Source organism: Ictidomys tridecemlineatus, chromosome 7 (genome assembly GCF_052094955.1).
Source record: "Ictidomys tridecemlineatus isolate mIctTri1 chromosome 7, mIctTri1.hap1, whole genome shotgun sequence".
NCBI classification, from domain to species: domain Eukaryota; kingdom Metazoa; phylum Chordata; class Mammalia; order Rodentia; family Sciuridae; genus Ictidomys; species Ictidomys tridecemlineatus.
The window spans coordinates 179,941,406-179,959,053 of NC_135483.1; the positions used below are offsets into that span (position 1 = coordinate 179,941,406).

Consider the following 17,648-nt stretch of genomic DNA (forward strand, 5'->3'; position numbering starts at 1 on the left):
CCCGCAATTCCCTTGGCTTCAGACTTTTCCAAATCCCACCTCTCCCCCCTAAAAAGCATCGCAGGCATGACTCTCCCAAGCCTCTGTTTACAAAATTATAAGCTTCCTTTGTCCCCAGCCTCCTCTGGTTACAATAATACTCATGGACTCTCCAGAGCTTTCAGGGACATGGAAAATGTGACTTCACTCCCCAAAGATTTTCTGCTTTAACAAAATGGCATTGGGGAGAGAGAAAAAGAAAAAGAACGTCTCTGTCCATACTTGGTGGAAAAGGCAAAGGGCTCCTGCATCCCAGATGGGTCCAAAAGCCTCCTCAGGGTTCAGCAGAGACACACAGAGGACACTGGCTGGCTCTTCTCAGAAACCCACAGCTAGCAAGCAACATCTCTGGGTGGGGTGTAAGGGGATCAGAGAGGGGAAGGGTCGCCAAGGAGAAGAGTCAAAGCAAGAAGAAAGTAGCTTCTGCCTTGCCATTCCCCTGTTGGACTAGCTCTTTTTATTTCTGTGCTTTCTCATTTATTCAGTCAGTTCATCAACTAATCACTTGCTCTGTGTTAAATTAATAGAGCTCTGGGGCCCAACCACTTGGGTTAATAACTACCACCTCTCCAAGACTCCATTTCCTATCAGCAAAATGGAAACGATATAGTACTGACCTCATAGAACTGTTATGAGGACTTGTGAGATAACATGTGAAAGGCTTAGAATCCGGGGCTGGGGATGTGGCTCAAGCGGTAGCGCGCTCGCCTGGCATGCGTGCGGCCCGGGTTCGATCCTCAGCACCACATACCAACAAAGATGTTGTGTCCGCCAAGAACTAAAAAATAAATATTAAAAATTCTCTCTCTCTCTCTCTCTCTCTCTCTCTCTCTCTCTCTCTCTCTTTAAAAAAGAAAAAAAAGAAAGGCTTAGAATCCCAGCACATTGTAAGCACCCAAGATTGGGGAAGAGGGGCTGGGGAGGGAGCTCTTACTGTTGTCATTCATTCCACTGAGTCTTTGTTAAGCAGAGCACATTCTGAAGCTGGCCTGTAAGAGGCGCTGATATCAAGGCACCTGCAGTGTCAATGCCTGGTCTCTTCATCAGGACCTGGTTGCTCTATGCCTTAAATAGCAGGAAAAGTTTAATAGGTAACAGAGTGAGAAGAAGGGCTTAGTGAGACGTGCAGTGTTCAAAACCCTGTGTGGATGCTCTGGCAAATTCAGGAGTAACAGCCATAATTGAACTTGAGTTTTGTGAGGGTGAGAGATGCCTTTTTTTAAAGATACATTTCTTTAACTTAAATCTGCCTCAGAGTCTCTGTCCCACCAAAAGGTAGGAAATTCAGTCTCAATCATTGGTGGGATGCCAATCCACCCTCTCTCACCAGTGTCAAAGGAAGGGAATATGCATGGTCACTGACCACTGGTTCTCGCAGGTAACTACAGCTCTAGGAAGCAGCTCTGACCCAAGAAAGAAAGTGGGCTTCACTTAGCAACACAGTAGCTTCACTCACAACCTACCTGCTCTACCTGAGGCTGGGAATTCAGTCCCAGTCATTAATGAATGAGTGCTGCTGTCATCCCCTGCTACTGATGAGGAAACAAAGTTCCCACAGGAGAAGGGTCAAGGTCATAGGGCCATTTTATGACAAAGCTGAGATTAAAATACACAACCATTATTTAATAATAATTATAATAACTTAACTCATGTTTCTGTTGCTATTCCCATTTCTGGATGAGACTCTGAGATGCAGCAATTAAATGACCTGTGGCTAAAGCAGCCTGACCTGAGGCAGGAGCTCCTCGCTGCCTCATTTCTCTCCTTGGAGAGGGGCAGCTGGTTGGAAAGTCCCGACAGTTCTGAGAACCAGCGTTCTGCCTAGATCCCTGCCAATGAACAAAGAAACTCTACCCAAGGACGCTAGCAGCTTTGCGTAAGACTAAAAACTCAGATTATTTTGAAACAAAACTTTCACAAAAATGCAAACTCAAAATATTTAGAACTCAATTAAAGTAGAAGGGAACTGTAAGGGGAGTTATTGGGGAGTGAAATTGATCAAATAATGCTATATGCATGTACCAATATACCACAATGAAGCCCGCCATTCTGTAAAATTAATATGCACCAATTAAAAAAAAGAAAGAAGAAAAAAGAAATCAATTAAAGCTTTGCTTTGGGGGAGCAGAAGGCAAAACCTGCTCCATTTCTCATGTCTCCCTCCCACCCTTCCCCCTACCTCAAATCAGTGGCTTAGAATCCTCTACTCTTAAATAAGCAAAGATGTTTCTAAATAGACTCAACGTGCTAAGTTTGGACAGGAAGAGACTGTCAGAGGTTGGGAAAATCCTTCATCACACAGATGAGAAAGCTGAGGTCCGGAAGACAGAGCGATTTGCCCAGGGTCCAGCACCCGGGTACACAGCTGGGTACATGCGTGTGTGCACGCACGCAGTCCCCTGCAGGTTGCACCGCCCGCACGTGCCCTTGCGCACGTATGCACCGCAGTCTGTTCCCAGGCAGGCTCTCCTTGGGCCGCCTTCCCCTCCAGGGGCCTCCGACTCTGCTCACACTCGGGTAGAGACTGCCCCCTGGTGGCGCGCATCCTGAGCTCTTATTTCCTGTTAGGGGTTCTTCTAAAAGAAACCCCGGTTGGGGCCAGTATGGAGACTGGGCTGGGAATTAGACTTGCGCTCTGTGGGACTGGGCCTCTGGAGTCTAAGGACCACAGAAAGAATCAATCAGAGCTTGGCGTTGCCAGCTGGTTCCCTGGGAAGCAGAGTGAGATGAAGAGAAACAACAGGAGGTTTATTGGGGAGGTTTCTAGAGATCACCTGTTGGGAGAAGGGATTCAGGAGGGCTGGCTAGAGAATCTGAGCTGAGCACAGACACCTGAAAGCCTCAGCTGAAGTTGGGAAAGCCCTTCAGAGGTATCAGATTTGGCAAATAAAAATCAGAAAGGCCCAGGAAATATGAATTTCAGATTAATAATGAGCAGTGTTTGAAACCCCAACCCTAATGGGATGGTATCAGGAGGCGGGGCCTTGTAGGTTTGTGAGGCTATGAGGATAAAGCCCCAAAATGAAATTAGTATCCTTACAAGAGGAAAGACTAGAGTGTGTTCTCGCTACCCGCTGAGGATAAGACAGGAAGGTGCCAATCTGAAAACCAGGAAGAGAGCTCTTAGGACACGTGGAATCTGCACTCCAAATAAGAACAAAGCTTTAGCCACCTCATCTACAGTGTCTGGTTATAGAAGACTAAACTAAAACAATGACTATAAATACTGTGTGCATGGAGTTTGTTTGAATATACATATTTTCTCTACTTCCACTGAGAAGGCTTGGGAATAGCAAAGCCCAATAATAATTAGCACATACTTTGGTTTCTAAATACAGGTTGAGAATCCCCTATCTAAAATACTTGGGACCCGAAGGATCTTAGATCTGGATTTTAATTTATTTATTAATTTATTGATTCATTTGATTTTGGAATATATACATAATGAGATATCTTGAGGATGGAATCCAAGTCTAAACATGAAAATCACTTATGTCTCATATATGCCCTGTATACACAGACTAACAGTAACTTGCTGGGATATTTTTAGTAGGCCTACATTTCTACTGGGAGGTCAGGTGTGGAATCCTTCCTTTGTGGCATCATGATGGCACTCAAAAAGTTTCAGATTTTGGAGCATGGTGGAATTCAGATTTTTGAATTAGGGTTACTCATCAGTGCCATTCTAAAATAAAGGAAACCAGAGCTGTGTGTGGAAATAACCACTTCTAAGACCAGAGCCAAACAGATACTGTCAACTCCTTAGTGACGGGTGTCAAAACATCGAGCTGTGATGATCTATTTTTCCCTTTGGTTCTATCATTTTTTGCTTGGTGTGTTTTGAAGTGCTAATGTTTGGCATATATACACAGGACTGAGATCTCTTCTTGATGACTTGACCTCTTCATTGTCTGTATTAGTCAGCTCAAGCTTCCATATCAAAATACCACAGCCTTGGGACTTCAACAACAGAAACACATTTCTCACCATTCCATAGGCTAAAAGTCCAAGATCAAAGTGGCTTCACAGTTGGTTTCTCATAGGAGCCACCTTCTTGCCATGTCCTCACAGGGTCTTTCCTCTACATGTGTGGGGAGTGCAAGGTCTCTGCTGTCTCTTCCCTGTCTCATGAGACCATTGGCACTATCCAATTAGGACCCCACCCTTATGGCCTCATTTAACTTTAATAACCTTCTTAAAATCACTGTCTCCAAATACAGTCACAGAGGTGGTTAGGACTTCAACATAAGAGTTCTTCAGGAAAACAATTCAGTCCATAAATTCTTCTACACCATTCAACCCATTATTGTCTTTAGCTTTTGGTCTTAAAAATCTACTTTGCCAAATATTGGTACAGCCACATCAGGTTTCTTATGTTTGGCATTTGTGTAAACACCCATTTCTACTCTTTTATCTTTAGCCTATCCAAGTGCTTGTATTTAAAGTACATCTCTTGGGGCTGGGGTTGTGGCTCAGCAATTGAATGCTTGCCTAACACATGTGAGGCACTGGGTTCCATCCTCAGTATAACATATAAAATAAATAAAATACCACCTATAACTAAAAAAGTTTTTAAAATATTTTAAAAATTGCATCTCTTATAAACAGTGTTACTCTGTCTTTGTTTTGTCATTCAGTCTGACGAACCCTGCATTCTAATTGGAGTGTTTAGATTGGGGGGGGTGCAGTACTGGAACTGAACTCGGGGCACTCTACCATTGAGCCACATCCCCAGGCCTATTTTGTATTTTATTTAGAGACAGGGTCTCACTGAGTTGCTTCATGCCTCACTTTTACTGAGGCTGGCTTTGAACTCAAGATCTTCCTGCCTCAGCCTCCAAAGCCACTGGGATTACAGGAGTGCACCACCATGCCTGGTGTATTTAGACTTTTTGTTTAATAAAATTTGTGTTTGTTTCAATTCTGCTACTTGCTTTCTACCCGTTTTCCTCTGTTCTCCTTTCTGTTGTTCCTCTTTCCTGTTGCTAGTTAATTAAGTATTTTTTTAGTATACTAGTTTATTTATTAGTTTTTTTATTATACCTTTTTATACTTTTTGTTTTAATAATTACAGATCACAACATGCATCCATAACTTGCCATACATTATCTTCAAATAATACAACATTCACACATAATTTGGGATCCTTACAATAGCACACACACAGTCTATGACCTAGGATAGTTTGGTTTAAAGTTTGTCATTTCTGATTGTGCAAAGTGTAGCTGTACAACAACTGAATTATAGGTGATTTCACTTCAGCACAGTAGTCAACTAATTACATGAGATACTCAACACCTTTTTTAAAAGTCAGCTTTGCATTATATGATTTTACCCAACTGTAAGTTAATATGAGTATTCTGAGCACAATTAAGGTGGGCTAAGCTAAGCTATGATGTTGGGTAGGTTGGGTATATTAGATGCACTTTGAACTTACTGTATTTTCAATTTATAATGGGCTTGTTGGGATATAATCCCATTGTAAATCCAGAGGATCCATGATCACATTTACCTACAATCCTTCCTATATGTTATTACTGCTAAATATTATGTTTCCACATAAATTATAAACTTCAAAATATAATGTTACTATTTTTACATTGAAAAGTTATTTTTCTTTTCTTTTCTTTTTTTTTTTTTTTTTTTTTGGTACCTGGGATTGAATCCAGGTTGCTTAACCACACCCCCAGCCCTTTTTTATATTTTATTTAGAGACAGGGCCTCACTGAGGATGGCTTTGAACTCATGATCCTCCTGCCTCAGCATGCCAAGCTACTGGGATTATAGGCATGCATCACTGTGCCCACCAGTATAACTAACTTTTGAACAATTTAAGAAAATAAAAATATATTGTTATTTTTATCCACGTTTCCTACATGGCAAGTTCTTTGCTCCTTCCTGTAGATCCAAATTCTTTCCAGTAGCATCTCCCTTCACCTTGAAAAACTTCCATTAGCATTTCTTGGACAACAGGTATGCATTCAGAATTTTTCTCTGCTTTTAACTAAATACACTTTTATCTGCCTTCCTTTCTGAACGCTGTCTTTATTACATATTTAATCCAAGGTGGGTAATATATTTCTTTCAGGTATTTAAAGATGCCATTCTATTGTTTTCTACCCTTTCATTTTTATAATGAGAAGTCACCTGTAATTCTTACTTTTTTCCTGAATATAAATAATATTTGTACTTGACTTCTTTAAGAAATAAAGAAGCTAAACTAAAACTAAAACTAGTTTTAGTTTCAGAAGTTTGTCTCATCAAATATCTGAGTGTGATTTTCTCTGTATTTATCTTGATTGGGAGTCACTGAATTTTCTATGATTGGGAGTTACTGTTTTTGACCAATTTTGGAAAACTGATAGGGAGAGGTATTATTAAAATTGCTTTTAAATTCTTGTTGCTAATTCTAATCCCTGGACTTATTTCTATTGATTTGTTTCTCTATAGATTATGTAGATTATGTTTATCTGTTTCTTCCTTAATATTTTTTTTAATTTTAGAAACAATCTCAAGTTTTCAAAAAAGTTACACATGGAGCAAATATATTTTCTCTCAATTGCTTGAGAGGCAGTTGATAACAATAAGTATCTTGACTATTGAACACTTTTGAGGTCTGTATTGCCTATAACGAGGATTTTTCTCCAATATAAACAAATGTAGCCATCAAAGTCAGGAAATTAATATACTTTATTACTACCACCTCACTTTCAAGATTGCTTACCTCAGTAACCTCTTTCTTCAATAAAATAAATTTTTCAGAATTTTTAAACATATAAACATTGCATAAAACTATAAAATATAGAGGTAATGAAACAAATTATTTTCATATGAATTTACAATTGGGTTTGTAACCTAGATTATACACAATGGAATAGTATTCAGACAAAAAATAATGAAATCCTGTCATCCAACATGAATGGAACTGGAGATCATTATCTTAAGTGAAATAAACCAGGCCCAGAAAAACAAGTACTACGTTACCTCACTCATTTGTGAAATATGAAAAGGTTGCCCTCATAGAAGTTGAGAATGGAATGGTGGGGACCAAGGGAATGGTGCAGGGATGGGAGGGGAAGACTGGTCAATGGGTACTAAGTTTCAATCAAGTTACTTATTATAAAATAGTTTAGTCTAGAAACTAATTTTTTCAGATTTTATATGCACACTTGGGATTAACATAAAATATTGTGTGATTAGATATCATGTCTCTTTAGTCTCCCTTTCAGAAAGTAACAATTTCTGTCTTACCTGGAGTCTTTTGATGATGATAGATCACTGTTTCATAGCCTGTCCCTCGATATATACTTGTCTCAACTTTTCCCATCATACATTTCAGTTATGCATCATTGGCTGGGCTAGCACCAAAACCAATTGTATCACATGAAGTGGGGTATGATTTTTATCTATCCCACTAATAAAACAAATTGTGGCTTCACATGCACAAGGCCCTGGGTTTAATACTCAGCACCACAAAAAAAAAAAAAAAAAGGAAGAAAAAAAATGTGCACAGAAAATTTACCAAGAAAGACCATATTCTGAGCCCTAAAAATAAATATAAGAGGATTCAAATATACAAGATTTTTTTCCTTTGACCACAGTGAAATCAGATTAGAAATCAAAAAACTAGAAAAATACCTACAAAATCACTTAGCATTTGGAAACTAAATACTGCACAGCTTAATAATCCAAGGTCAAAAAGAATAAATTAAAGGAGAAACTGTAAAGCATTTTTCATTGAATGAAAATGAAAACATAACATAGCAAAATCTATGTATATACTAAAGCATAACTTATGGATAATCTGTAGCATGAAATGCCTACATTGGTAAAGGGAACAGGTCTCAAATAAATGACCTAATATTCCACTTTAAGAAGCCAGAAGAGTACAGGATGGGGTTATGGCTCAGCAGTAGAGCGCTTGCCTCACACATTCAAGGTCCTGGGTTCAATCTTCAGCACCACATAAAAGTAAATAAATAAATAAATAAATAAAGTGATTTTAAAAAAAAAAAGAAGAAGCCAGAAAAGTAAAGTCAATGGAAATTTAAGAAGAATAAAGATAATAGTGGAGAATATAATGAAATAGAAATCAGAAAAGCAATCAAGAAAATCATGAAGCTGAAAAGTGGCTCTTTTGATAGTAAAATTTTGATAAAGCTTTAGTTAAATTGAGATGAAATAAGAAATAGAGATGACATAAATTACCAGTATCTGTAATGAGAAATCATATGACTAAGGCTTCTATGGATATTAAAAGGAAAACACAGAAATATTGGGAATAATATTAATGTCAATAAATTGAACAACATAGTTATAATGGACAATCTTTGAAAAATATAAACTACCAAATCTCAACAAGAAGTAATAAATAATATTTATACTGACAGAACTACATTTGGTAAACTAAATGTAAACTAAACTTATTGTTAAAACCTTCCCACAAATGAGATCAACGAGATTATGTTGTATACATGTATGAATATGAAACAATGAATCCCACTACTATGAATAATTATAATGCACTAATGAAAAAGTTTTAAAGCTTTTCTACAAAAGAAAGGTCCAGAAAATAATGAAGATGAAAGAGCTTCATAAACAATTTTAATATAAGAAGTTATTTGCAAAAATCTGTGCAAGTAGATTTTAAGCCTAAGAGAAATGAATAATTTTTGAGGAATTCTTAAGTTACCATAATTTATCTCACAAGTGATAGAAAATCAATATAAAATTATTTCCAAATAAATAAAGTAGTAAAATAGCACTACCTCTTAAAAATAGTGACAGCCTAGAGTGTGTAACAGAGACATTATAACCAAGTTTTAAAGAGCAAGTGATCCTACTACCAGAGCCTCAGGAAAAGAAGGAATTTTTTCTAGTTGTTATTATGAAGCATATATTTTAATATTAATTCAAAATCTAGTAAGAAATATGCACACAATATTTTATATTAATCCCAAATGTGCATATACATGCCAAAATCCGAAAAATTAGCAATCACGAATGAGCACATTAAAAATAAAACATCATCATTTCTGTTTCTAGTATGAAAGAGTAAAGCATTTAACAACCCAATCCTTCTATAAATAACAGTTAAAAACTATGGTGAAAAAAATTTTAATTTTTTTAATAGTGTCCAAAACATCTGGGATACAATTCAAAATTAATAAATAAAAAGTCAACCACTACCTGGAGGCTCTAAAGAGTGAATGAAGGCTGCAGACAGGGGCAGACGGGTCAAGCTTCCTGTCTCCTGACTGCTCTGGGTGTGGCAGCACTGTCATGGTGGTCCTTAGCAGCAGCAGCTCCAATGGAGAAGCATATCATTATTCTCACTGAAAGAACCAAAGGCAAGAGATCAGGGAAACCAGGACTGCCAAAGAATGTAGAGGACACACATACAGAGAGAGAGAGAGAAGAAAGAGGAAGAAAACGTGGAAGAGGGAGAAAACAAACCAAATCTGTGCATAGACTGCCTAAGTCTCTGGTTCCCCTGAAATATGTGCAGGGCAGCTTGGAGGCAGTCTGAATGGATCTCTGAATTGCCACTATCCACAGGCAAGGCAGAGTGTAAGTATGACTCTTGCAAGTTAATTGCTTGATAAAAATGAAACATCAATACCATTTGGAACAATATATCAAAATCCAGAGCCTCCACAACATAGTGTCCAAAACATCTGGGATACAATTCAAAATTAACTGATGTACAAAGAACCAGAAAAAAAAGACCCATTCTCAAAGGAAAAGAAAATTAACTGGAGGTTTATCCAGAGAAGAACCAGACGTTGGAATTATCAGGCAAGCACTCAAAGGTATTCATTATAAGGATGCTCAAATGGATCAATGAAAATCTGCTCCAAATAAATATAAAGATCAGCAATATAGCAGAGAAACAAAAAAATGTATATCTGAAAAGTTTAGAATCTGAAATTTTTTAAAGTTCACTATATGGCTTATTTGTAGAATGAGATGATGGAGTAAAATATCAGTGAATTTGAGGAAATCAAACAAGATGAAGAGTAAAGGGTAAAGACAGGAAAAAATTATCAGAGCTTCAAGGACACATGGAACAATTTTTGAAAGATCTGACATATACTACTGGGGTTCCCAAAGGATAAGAAATTAAAAATAGAACAGGAAAATGAAATAAAAATGAAACACCAACCCCTCCCCCAAATTTGTTAAAAGATATGAATGTGCAGATTTAAGAAGTTCAATTCTTGAGGTCAAAAGTCTGAAATGGGTCACACTGAACTAAAATCAAGGTGCCAGTCGAAGACTGCATTCCTTTCTGGAGACTATCAGAGAATTCATGCTCTTGCCCTTTTGAGCTTTTAGAATCAGGTCTCCTTTCATCTTCAAAGTCAGCAATCACATCACTCTGACCTCTGCTTCAAACATCACATTCCTTCTCTGACTCTCTCCTCCCTCCCTTGCATGAGGATGCTAGTGTCTATACGGGGCTCGCCTGAATGAATCCAGGACAATCTCCCTATCTCAAGATCCTTAACTACACTGCAAAGTCACTTTTTCTATGTAAGGAAATCCAATCACAGGTCTCAAAGATTAGGTCATGGACATCTGTGGGATGACCATTATTATGCTTACCACATATACCAAACGAAGGAGAGACAGATAATCAGGTCAATGAGATGAACTATTCCATGGATATCAGTTGGATTATTTATCCAGCCACAGTATTTTCCCAATGGGCTCATAAACAAGGGGGCCATGAGAGCAGGGATGGAGGTCATAGAGACTTGGATTTCCCATCAAAAAACTTGATCCTACTTCCACCATTGCTGAGTGCCAATAGCAGAAGCCAACACTGAGCACACAGAATAACTGTTCCACCCTATTAGATGCCGTGCATCATGAAGGGGGTATAATGGTTTGGATATGAGGTGTCACCCAAAAGCACTTGTGTTAATGTTCAGAGGTGAAATTTTTAGATTTTGACAGCCGTCATTTAATGAGTGAATTAATCCATTTGATTAATTCAAATCAATATCTATTCCCCCCCCCCCCGCCTTTTGACCTTCTCTCCTTCTCTCCTTCCTGGCTGCTCTGACCAGTGCAAATTTCTTCTGCCATGCCTTCCACCAGACCAATGGAGCTGAACAATTATATACTGAACCTCTGAAACCATGAACCCAAAATAAACTTTTACTCCTCTAAGTTGTTCTTGTTGGATATTTTGGTCACAGTGATGTGCAGCTGACTAACACAAAAGTTGATACTAAGAAGTGGGATTGTTGTTGTGATCATACCTGACTATATGGTTCAGAAGATTTGAAACTGGTTTACAGGAGAAGTTTGGAGAAATTTGGAGAGGCAGGCTGGAGAAGCCTTAAGATGTTGTAAACAGCACTTAAAAGATGTGTAATGGTTAATTTGAATTGTCAACTTGATTGGATTAAGAGATGCCAAGGATTATGGGTATGTCAGTGTGTCTAGGAATGATTAGTATGTGGGATAGCCAACTGAAACGGAGACCTTCCCTAAGCATAGGCAGCAATGACCAAAAGGATGATGGCTTGGATAGAATAAAAGTTGGAAGAATAAGGAAGCAGCAGCAGATGCAGGCTTGATTCTTCTTGAATGGATTTTTGATTGCTACTGTGATTGTCTGTGGATATCAGACTCTTGCTTCTTCAGTCTTCCAAAGCAGACTCTGTCAGTGATTCTCCCGGAGCCTTTGGTCTCAGACTAGGGTAGGACCTTTGATCCTTCTTGTTCTCGGGCTTCAGCCTCTTGGACTGCACAGCTACTCGTTCTTCCAGCTCTCCAGCCTGCAGATGGCCATTGTGGACTATCCAGCTTCTGGTCGTGTAAACCAAACCTAATAAATCCCCTTTTTATAATTTTACTTCCTGTTGATTCTGTTCCTCTAGAGAATGCTGACTAATACAAGGTGATTCTGATAGAGCTCAGAGGACCAGAATGCTAACAGGAATGTGGACAGTAGAGACTATTCTCACGAGTTTTCAGAAGGAAACAAGGACTCAATTGGGTATTGAACTAGAGGTCATATGTTACATTCCAGCAAAGTGCTTTTCTATATTTTGCTCATGTCCTGAGAGTGAATGAGGCCAAATTTAAAAGTGATGGAGGGGCTGGGGATGTGGCTCAGGCGGTAGCGTGTTTGCCTGGCATGCGTGCGGCCCGGGTTCGATCCTCAGCACCACATACCAACAAAGATATTGTGTCCGCCGAGAACTGGAAAATAAATATTAAAAAAAAATTCTCTCTCTCCTCTCTCACTCTCTCTCCTGTCTCACTCTCTCTCCTCTCTCACTCTCTCTTTAAAAAAAAATAAAATAAAATAAATAAAAGTGATGGAGTAATTAATCTGGCAGAGGAAATTTCAAGGCAGCACAGCACCCAGATGGTAGTATGGATATTGCTGCTGAGCGTTAGCCAGGTTTACTGTGATAATTGAAAGCAGAAAACAGAGAAGAAAGATTTGAAAATTTTGCAATTTGGGCAGAAAATCACTCAAAAAACTAGCATCAGGAAGTTGTGGTTATTGAATAGATTACTACCACAAAGAGAAGATAAATCCTTTTCATAGACAGTAGGAAAGATGACTTGAGGGCCTATCAGAAATTATCAAGACCAAGCCCATGGCAGGCTCAAGGGTGTAGAAGTGAAAACTCCCTTGAGAGACCTTGGGGGTACACTGCTCTCCCAGGAGTGCCTAGAAAACAGTATCCCAAGGATTCATTTCCCCATGCTCAGCTCTCCAGGCACTCAGAGGCCACTGAAGCCATGGATAAGGGTCCAAGAGGGCCCAGCTACTGCTCAAGCTGGCAGTAAATCTTGCTGTCATCCAACGGTGCTGGTTCTGCAGAAACTCAGGATGCTGAAGCTAAGGGATCATAGAAGTCTCCACTAAGATTTCAAAGGAAGGCCTGAAAGATCAGGAAAAGTATAGCAGGGTTAGAATCCCTGAATGCATTCCCTGATGGGGTGGTATGTAAAGAAGTGAAGGCAAAGGCAGAAGCAGAAGCTGGAATGGAGAACCCCTCACTACCCTCCCTCCAGATTAAGAGGTGCCAGTAACAGGGAACTCCTGCCAATGAAAGCTTTGAGCTGGGGATAGAGCCAGACTAAGAGAGAGGCTATGTGGGCTAAAACAGATAACAGGGTGGGGCTTCCCAAGCCTCATGGAAGTTACATTATACTGTCATGCACCCCAGATCTGGACATGGAGCAACAGACCTAATGTTTGACCAGCCAAATTCTGGTCTTGTTTTGGTTCCATTCCTTCTTTTATGCCCCCATCCCTCCTATTTGGAATAGGAATGTTTACCCTGTACCACTATATATTAGATATATCATTAGATATATCTTTTGATTTTTACGGGGATTCACAGCTAAGAGTTTGCCTTCACTCTCAGAGGAGACTAGAATTGGACTTTTAGGCAATGTTGGAACTGTTAAAACTTCAAGGACTGTTGGAGATTAAGTAAATGCATTTAAGATTGTGAGATGGACATGAGCTTTTGGAATCAGGGGCAGGATGCCATGGTTTGGATATGAGGTATCCCCCAAAAGCTTCTGTATTGGTATTCAAGGGAGGAATAACTAAAGGATTATTCCAGCAATAATATATTACTTCCCCTCTTATGTTAATCAACTTTGTGTTGCTGTGACCAAACCCAACAAAAACAACTTATAGGAGGAAATGTTTATTTTGGGCTCATATTTTTGAAGGTTTAATCCATGGCTGGCTGAGTCATTAACTAGTTGATTAATCCATTTGATGGATTAATAATTTGAGAGGACTATTGTACTTGATGGTAACTGAAGGCAGGTAGGACATGGCTGGAGAAAGTGGATCACTGGGGGTGTGCCCTTGGAGATTATGTCTTGTCCCCCTGGCTTCTTCCCCCTTCTGACTCTCTCTCTTCCCTTCCCTCTCTCCATCCTTCCCTTCCTCCTTCCATTGGATGGAGGACACCATGAGCAGTGAAGCTTTTCTCTGTTATGCCTTCTACCATAATGTTCTACCTCACTTAGGCCTAGAGCAATGGACTTGACCAACCATGGACTGAACTCTAAAACCATGAGCCCCAAATAAACTTTTATTCCTCTTAGTTGTTCTTGTTGGATATTTTGATCACAGTGATACAAACTTACTAATACAAGGGGGAAGAATTTGACCTTCCTGGAATGAACACTTTTATTAATTTGTCTTCTCTTATTATTGTAGTTCTGCCAGGAGTGGCATCTATGGGCTTTCTAAACACTTGATTTACCTTTACACCATCCCTCTCAACACTGTTTCTATCTGTGAAAGTAATAGAGAACAAGGATAGAATTTTAAAAGCCTAAAGAGAAAAACATTGGGTCACATTTAGAGGCAAGCCTATCAGAATCACTTTCAATTTCGTAGCACAAACTCTAAAAGGCAGGAAGGCTGGGAATGGTGTGTTCTAAGTCCTGAACTATCAACCAAGACTTCTGTGTCCAGCAAAACTACCATTCAAAAAATCAAAGGGGAAATTAAAACCTTCCAAGATAAGAAGAAACTAAAAGAATTTATGACAACTAAACTAGCACTTCAGAACTTACGTAACGACTGGCTGCTCTGAAAAGCCATCTTTGCATTGTTCCTGGGTCCAGCTCTCCACTCGCAGCAACCACCTCCGCTGCGCACCTCCTCCTCCGCCGCGGACTCCAGCAGCTTTATCACCAGAGTCCCTGAACTCGTTTCCTTTTTAACCCACTGCATCAGATCACTGGCGTGCCCCACCATGTCAGACGCGGCCGTGGACACTAGCTCTGAAATCACCACCAAGGACTTAAAGGAGAAGAAGGAAGTTGTGGAGGAGGCAGAGAATGGAAAAGACGCCCTTGCTAATGGGAATGCTAATGAGGAAAATGGGGAGCAGGAGGCTGACAATGAGGTAGATGAAGAAGAGGAAGAAGGTGGTGAGGAAGAGGAGGAGGAGGAGGAAGGTGATGGTGAGGAAGAGGATGGAGATGAAGATGAGGAGGCTGAGGCAGCTGAAGATGACGAGGATGATGATGTTGATACCAAGAAGCAGAAGACCGATGAGGATGACTAGACAGCAAAAAAGGAAAAGTTAAACTAAAAATAAAAGGCCACCGTGACCTATTCACCCTCCACTTCCCGTCTCAGAATCTAAACGTGGTCACCTTCGAGTAGAGAGCCCCCCCCCACCATGGGCAGTGCCACCCGCAGATGACGTGCGCTCTGCACCACCCAACCAAAACCACAACGTGAATTTGCAACAGGGGAGGAAAAAAGAACCAAAACTTCCAAGGCCCTGCTTTTTTTCTTAAAAGTACTTTAAAAAAGGAAAATTTGTTTGTATTTTTTTATTTACATTTTATATTTTTGTACATATTGTTAGGGGTCAGCCATTTTTAATGATCTCGGATGACCAAACCAGCCTTTGGAGCATTCTCTGTCCTACTTCTGACTTTACTTGTGGTGTGACCATGTTCATTATAATCTCAAAGGAGAAAAAAAACCTTGTAAAAAAAGCAAAAACAACAACAAAAAAAAACAATCTTATTCCGAGCATTCCAGTAACTTTTTTTGTGTATGTACTTTAGCTGTACTATAAGTAGTTGGTTTGTATAACATGGTTAAAAAGGCCAAAGATAAAAAGGTTTCTTTTTTTTTTTTTCCTTTTTTTGTCTATGAAGTTGCTGTTTATTTTTTTTTGGCCTATTTGATGTATGTGTGAAACAATGTTGTCCAACAATAAACTGGAATTTTATTTTGCTGAGTTATTTAAAAAAAAAAAAAAAGAACTTACTTAACATAATACTCACCCAGAAAAAAATCAAAATCAAAATTTTTGAACCCTAGAGTTCACAAATGAATAAATCTCATTTGAAGAGTAGCTAAGCAAACGAGAAACAGGACCAAATTAAACATTATAAATAAATCAAAATGGCAGGAGTTAATAAACATCTATCTGTAATAACACTGAATGTAAACAGCCTTAATTCTCCAAATAAAATACGTGGGTTGGCAGAATGTATTAGAAAACAGGCCCAACTATATGTTGATTGCAAGAGTATACCTTACAATTAAAGAGTCACAGGCTAAAAATGAAAAAATGAAAATTGGTATACAATGTGAATGGAGCCCCAAAACAAGCAGGAATAGCTACTCTCACATCTGACAAAGCAGATCAAACCAAAATTAATCTGAAGAGACAAGAAAATCACTTCATTCTGATAAAGGGAACAATCCAACATTTATGCTCCAAATGCAGATGCAACTAAACTAATTTTACATAAAAGAGATACTACTCAAATTAAAGCCTCAGGTAGACCCCAGTACAATAATACTAGGCAATTTCAACACACCTTTCTCACTATTAGATAAGTCATCCAGATATAAACTTGGTAAAGACTCTTTAGACCTAAAAAATATTATAAGTCAAATGGACCTACTGAACATCTACAGCTTATTTCATCCAAAAACTGCTGAATATATTTTATTCTTAGCAGCTTATGGAACCTTCTCCACAGTAGATATATTTTAGGTCACAAAGCAACATCACAAATATTAAAAAAATGATATAACTGCTTGCATCTCATAAGATCATAATGGTATAAAATTCAAAATCAACACAACAAAACCCAATAAAAACTATACAAACACATGGACACTGAACAATACACTTTTGAATGATGAATGATGTTAGAAGAAATCAAGGAAGAAATGAAAACTTCTTAGACTCAAATGAAAATAGTGATAAAACATATCAAAACTTCTGGGACACTATGAAGGCAGTTCTAAGAGGAAAGTTTATAGTTACGAGTGCCTACATAAGAAAATAAGAAAGATCCCAAATAAACAACTTAATGATATATATCAAGGTCCTGGAAAAAGAACAACAAATCAATTCCAAAAAAAGTACAAGTATAGCCAACATCATAGTGAATGGGGAGAAATTGAAAGCATTTTCCTTAAAATCTAGAACAAATCAAGAATTTCCTCTCTAAGGGGGGCTGGTTGTGGCTCAGCAGTAGAGCGCTCACCTCACACATGCGCGACTCTGGATTCAATCCTCAGCACCACATAAAAATAAATAAGTGAAATAAAGGTATTGTGTCCAACTATAACTAAAAAATAAATATTAAAAAAAAGAATATCCACTCTCACCACATCTATTTAGTGTAGTACTGGAAATTCTAGCCAGAACAATTAGGCAAGAGAAGGGGGAAAATGATAAAAATATGAAAGGAAGAAGTCAAATTTTCACTGTTTGCAGATGATATCATCCTATACTTAAGAGAATCCAAAAACTTTACCAAAAGACTGCTAGAGCTAAAAAACAAATTTGGGAAAGTAGCAGGTTACAAAATCAATGTATAAAAATCAATAGCTTTCCTATACACCATTAATGAATATGCTGAGAAAGAAATCAGAAAAACAATTCTATTCACAATAGTCTAAAAAACGAAATAAAATACCTTGGAATAAGTCTAACCAAGTAGGTGAAAGGTCTTTATTATTAAAATTATAATACACTGAAGAAAGAAGTTGAAGAAGACCTTAGAAGATGGAAAGACCTCCTATGTTTATGGATAGGCAGACTTAATACTGTTCAGTG

At 38.5% G+C, this 17,648-nt stretch overlaps 1 protein-coding gene across 1 annotated transcript; it reads left to right on the forward strand.

The window, feature by feature from the left end:
* Nucleotides 1-14,684: 14,684 nt before the first annotated feature.
* Nucleotides 14,685-15,133, forward strand: LOC101954459 (prothymosin alpha). The gene has a single exon (XM_005330446.5). It carries the CDS (start codon nucleotides 14,802-14,804, stop codon nucleotides 15,114-15,116), a length of 315 nt encoding a protein of 104 aa, XP_005330503.2. The 5' UTR covers nucleotides 14,685-14,801; the 3' UTR covers nucleotides 15,117-15,133.
* Nucleotides 15,134-17,648: the final 2,515 nt, after the last annotated feature.

What these genes read in the sequence shown, in the direction of transcription:
- LOC101954459 (XM_005330446.5), top strand. Translation starts at nt 14,802, where the DNA reads ATGTCAGACGCGGCCGTGGACACTAGCTCTGAAATCACCACCAAGGAC.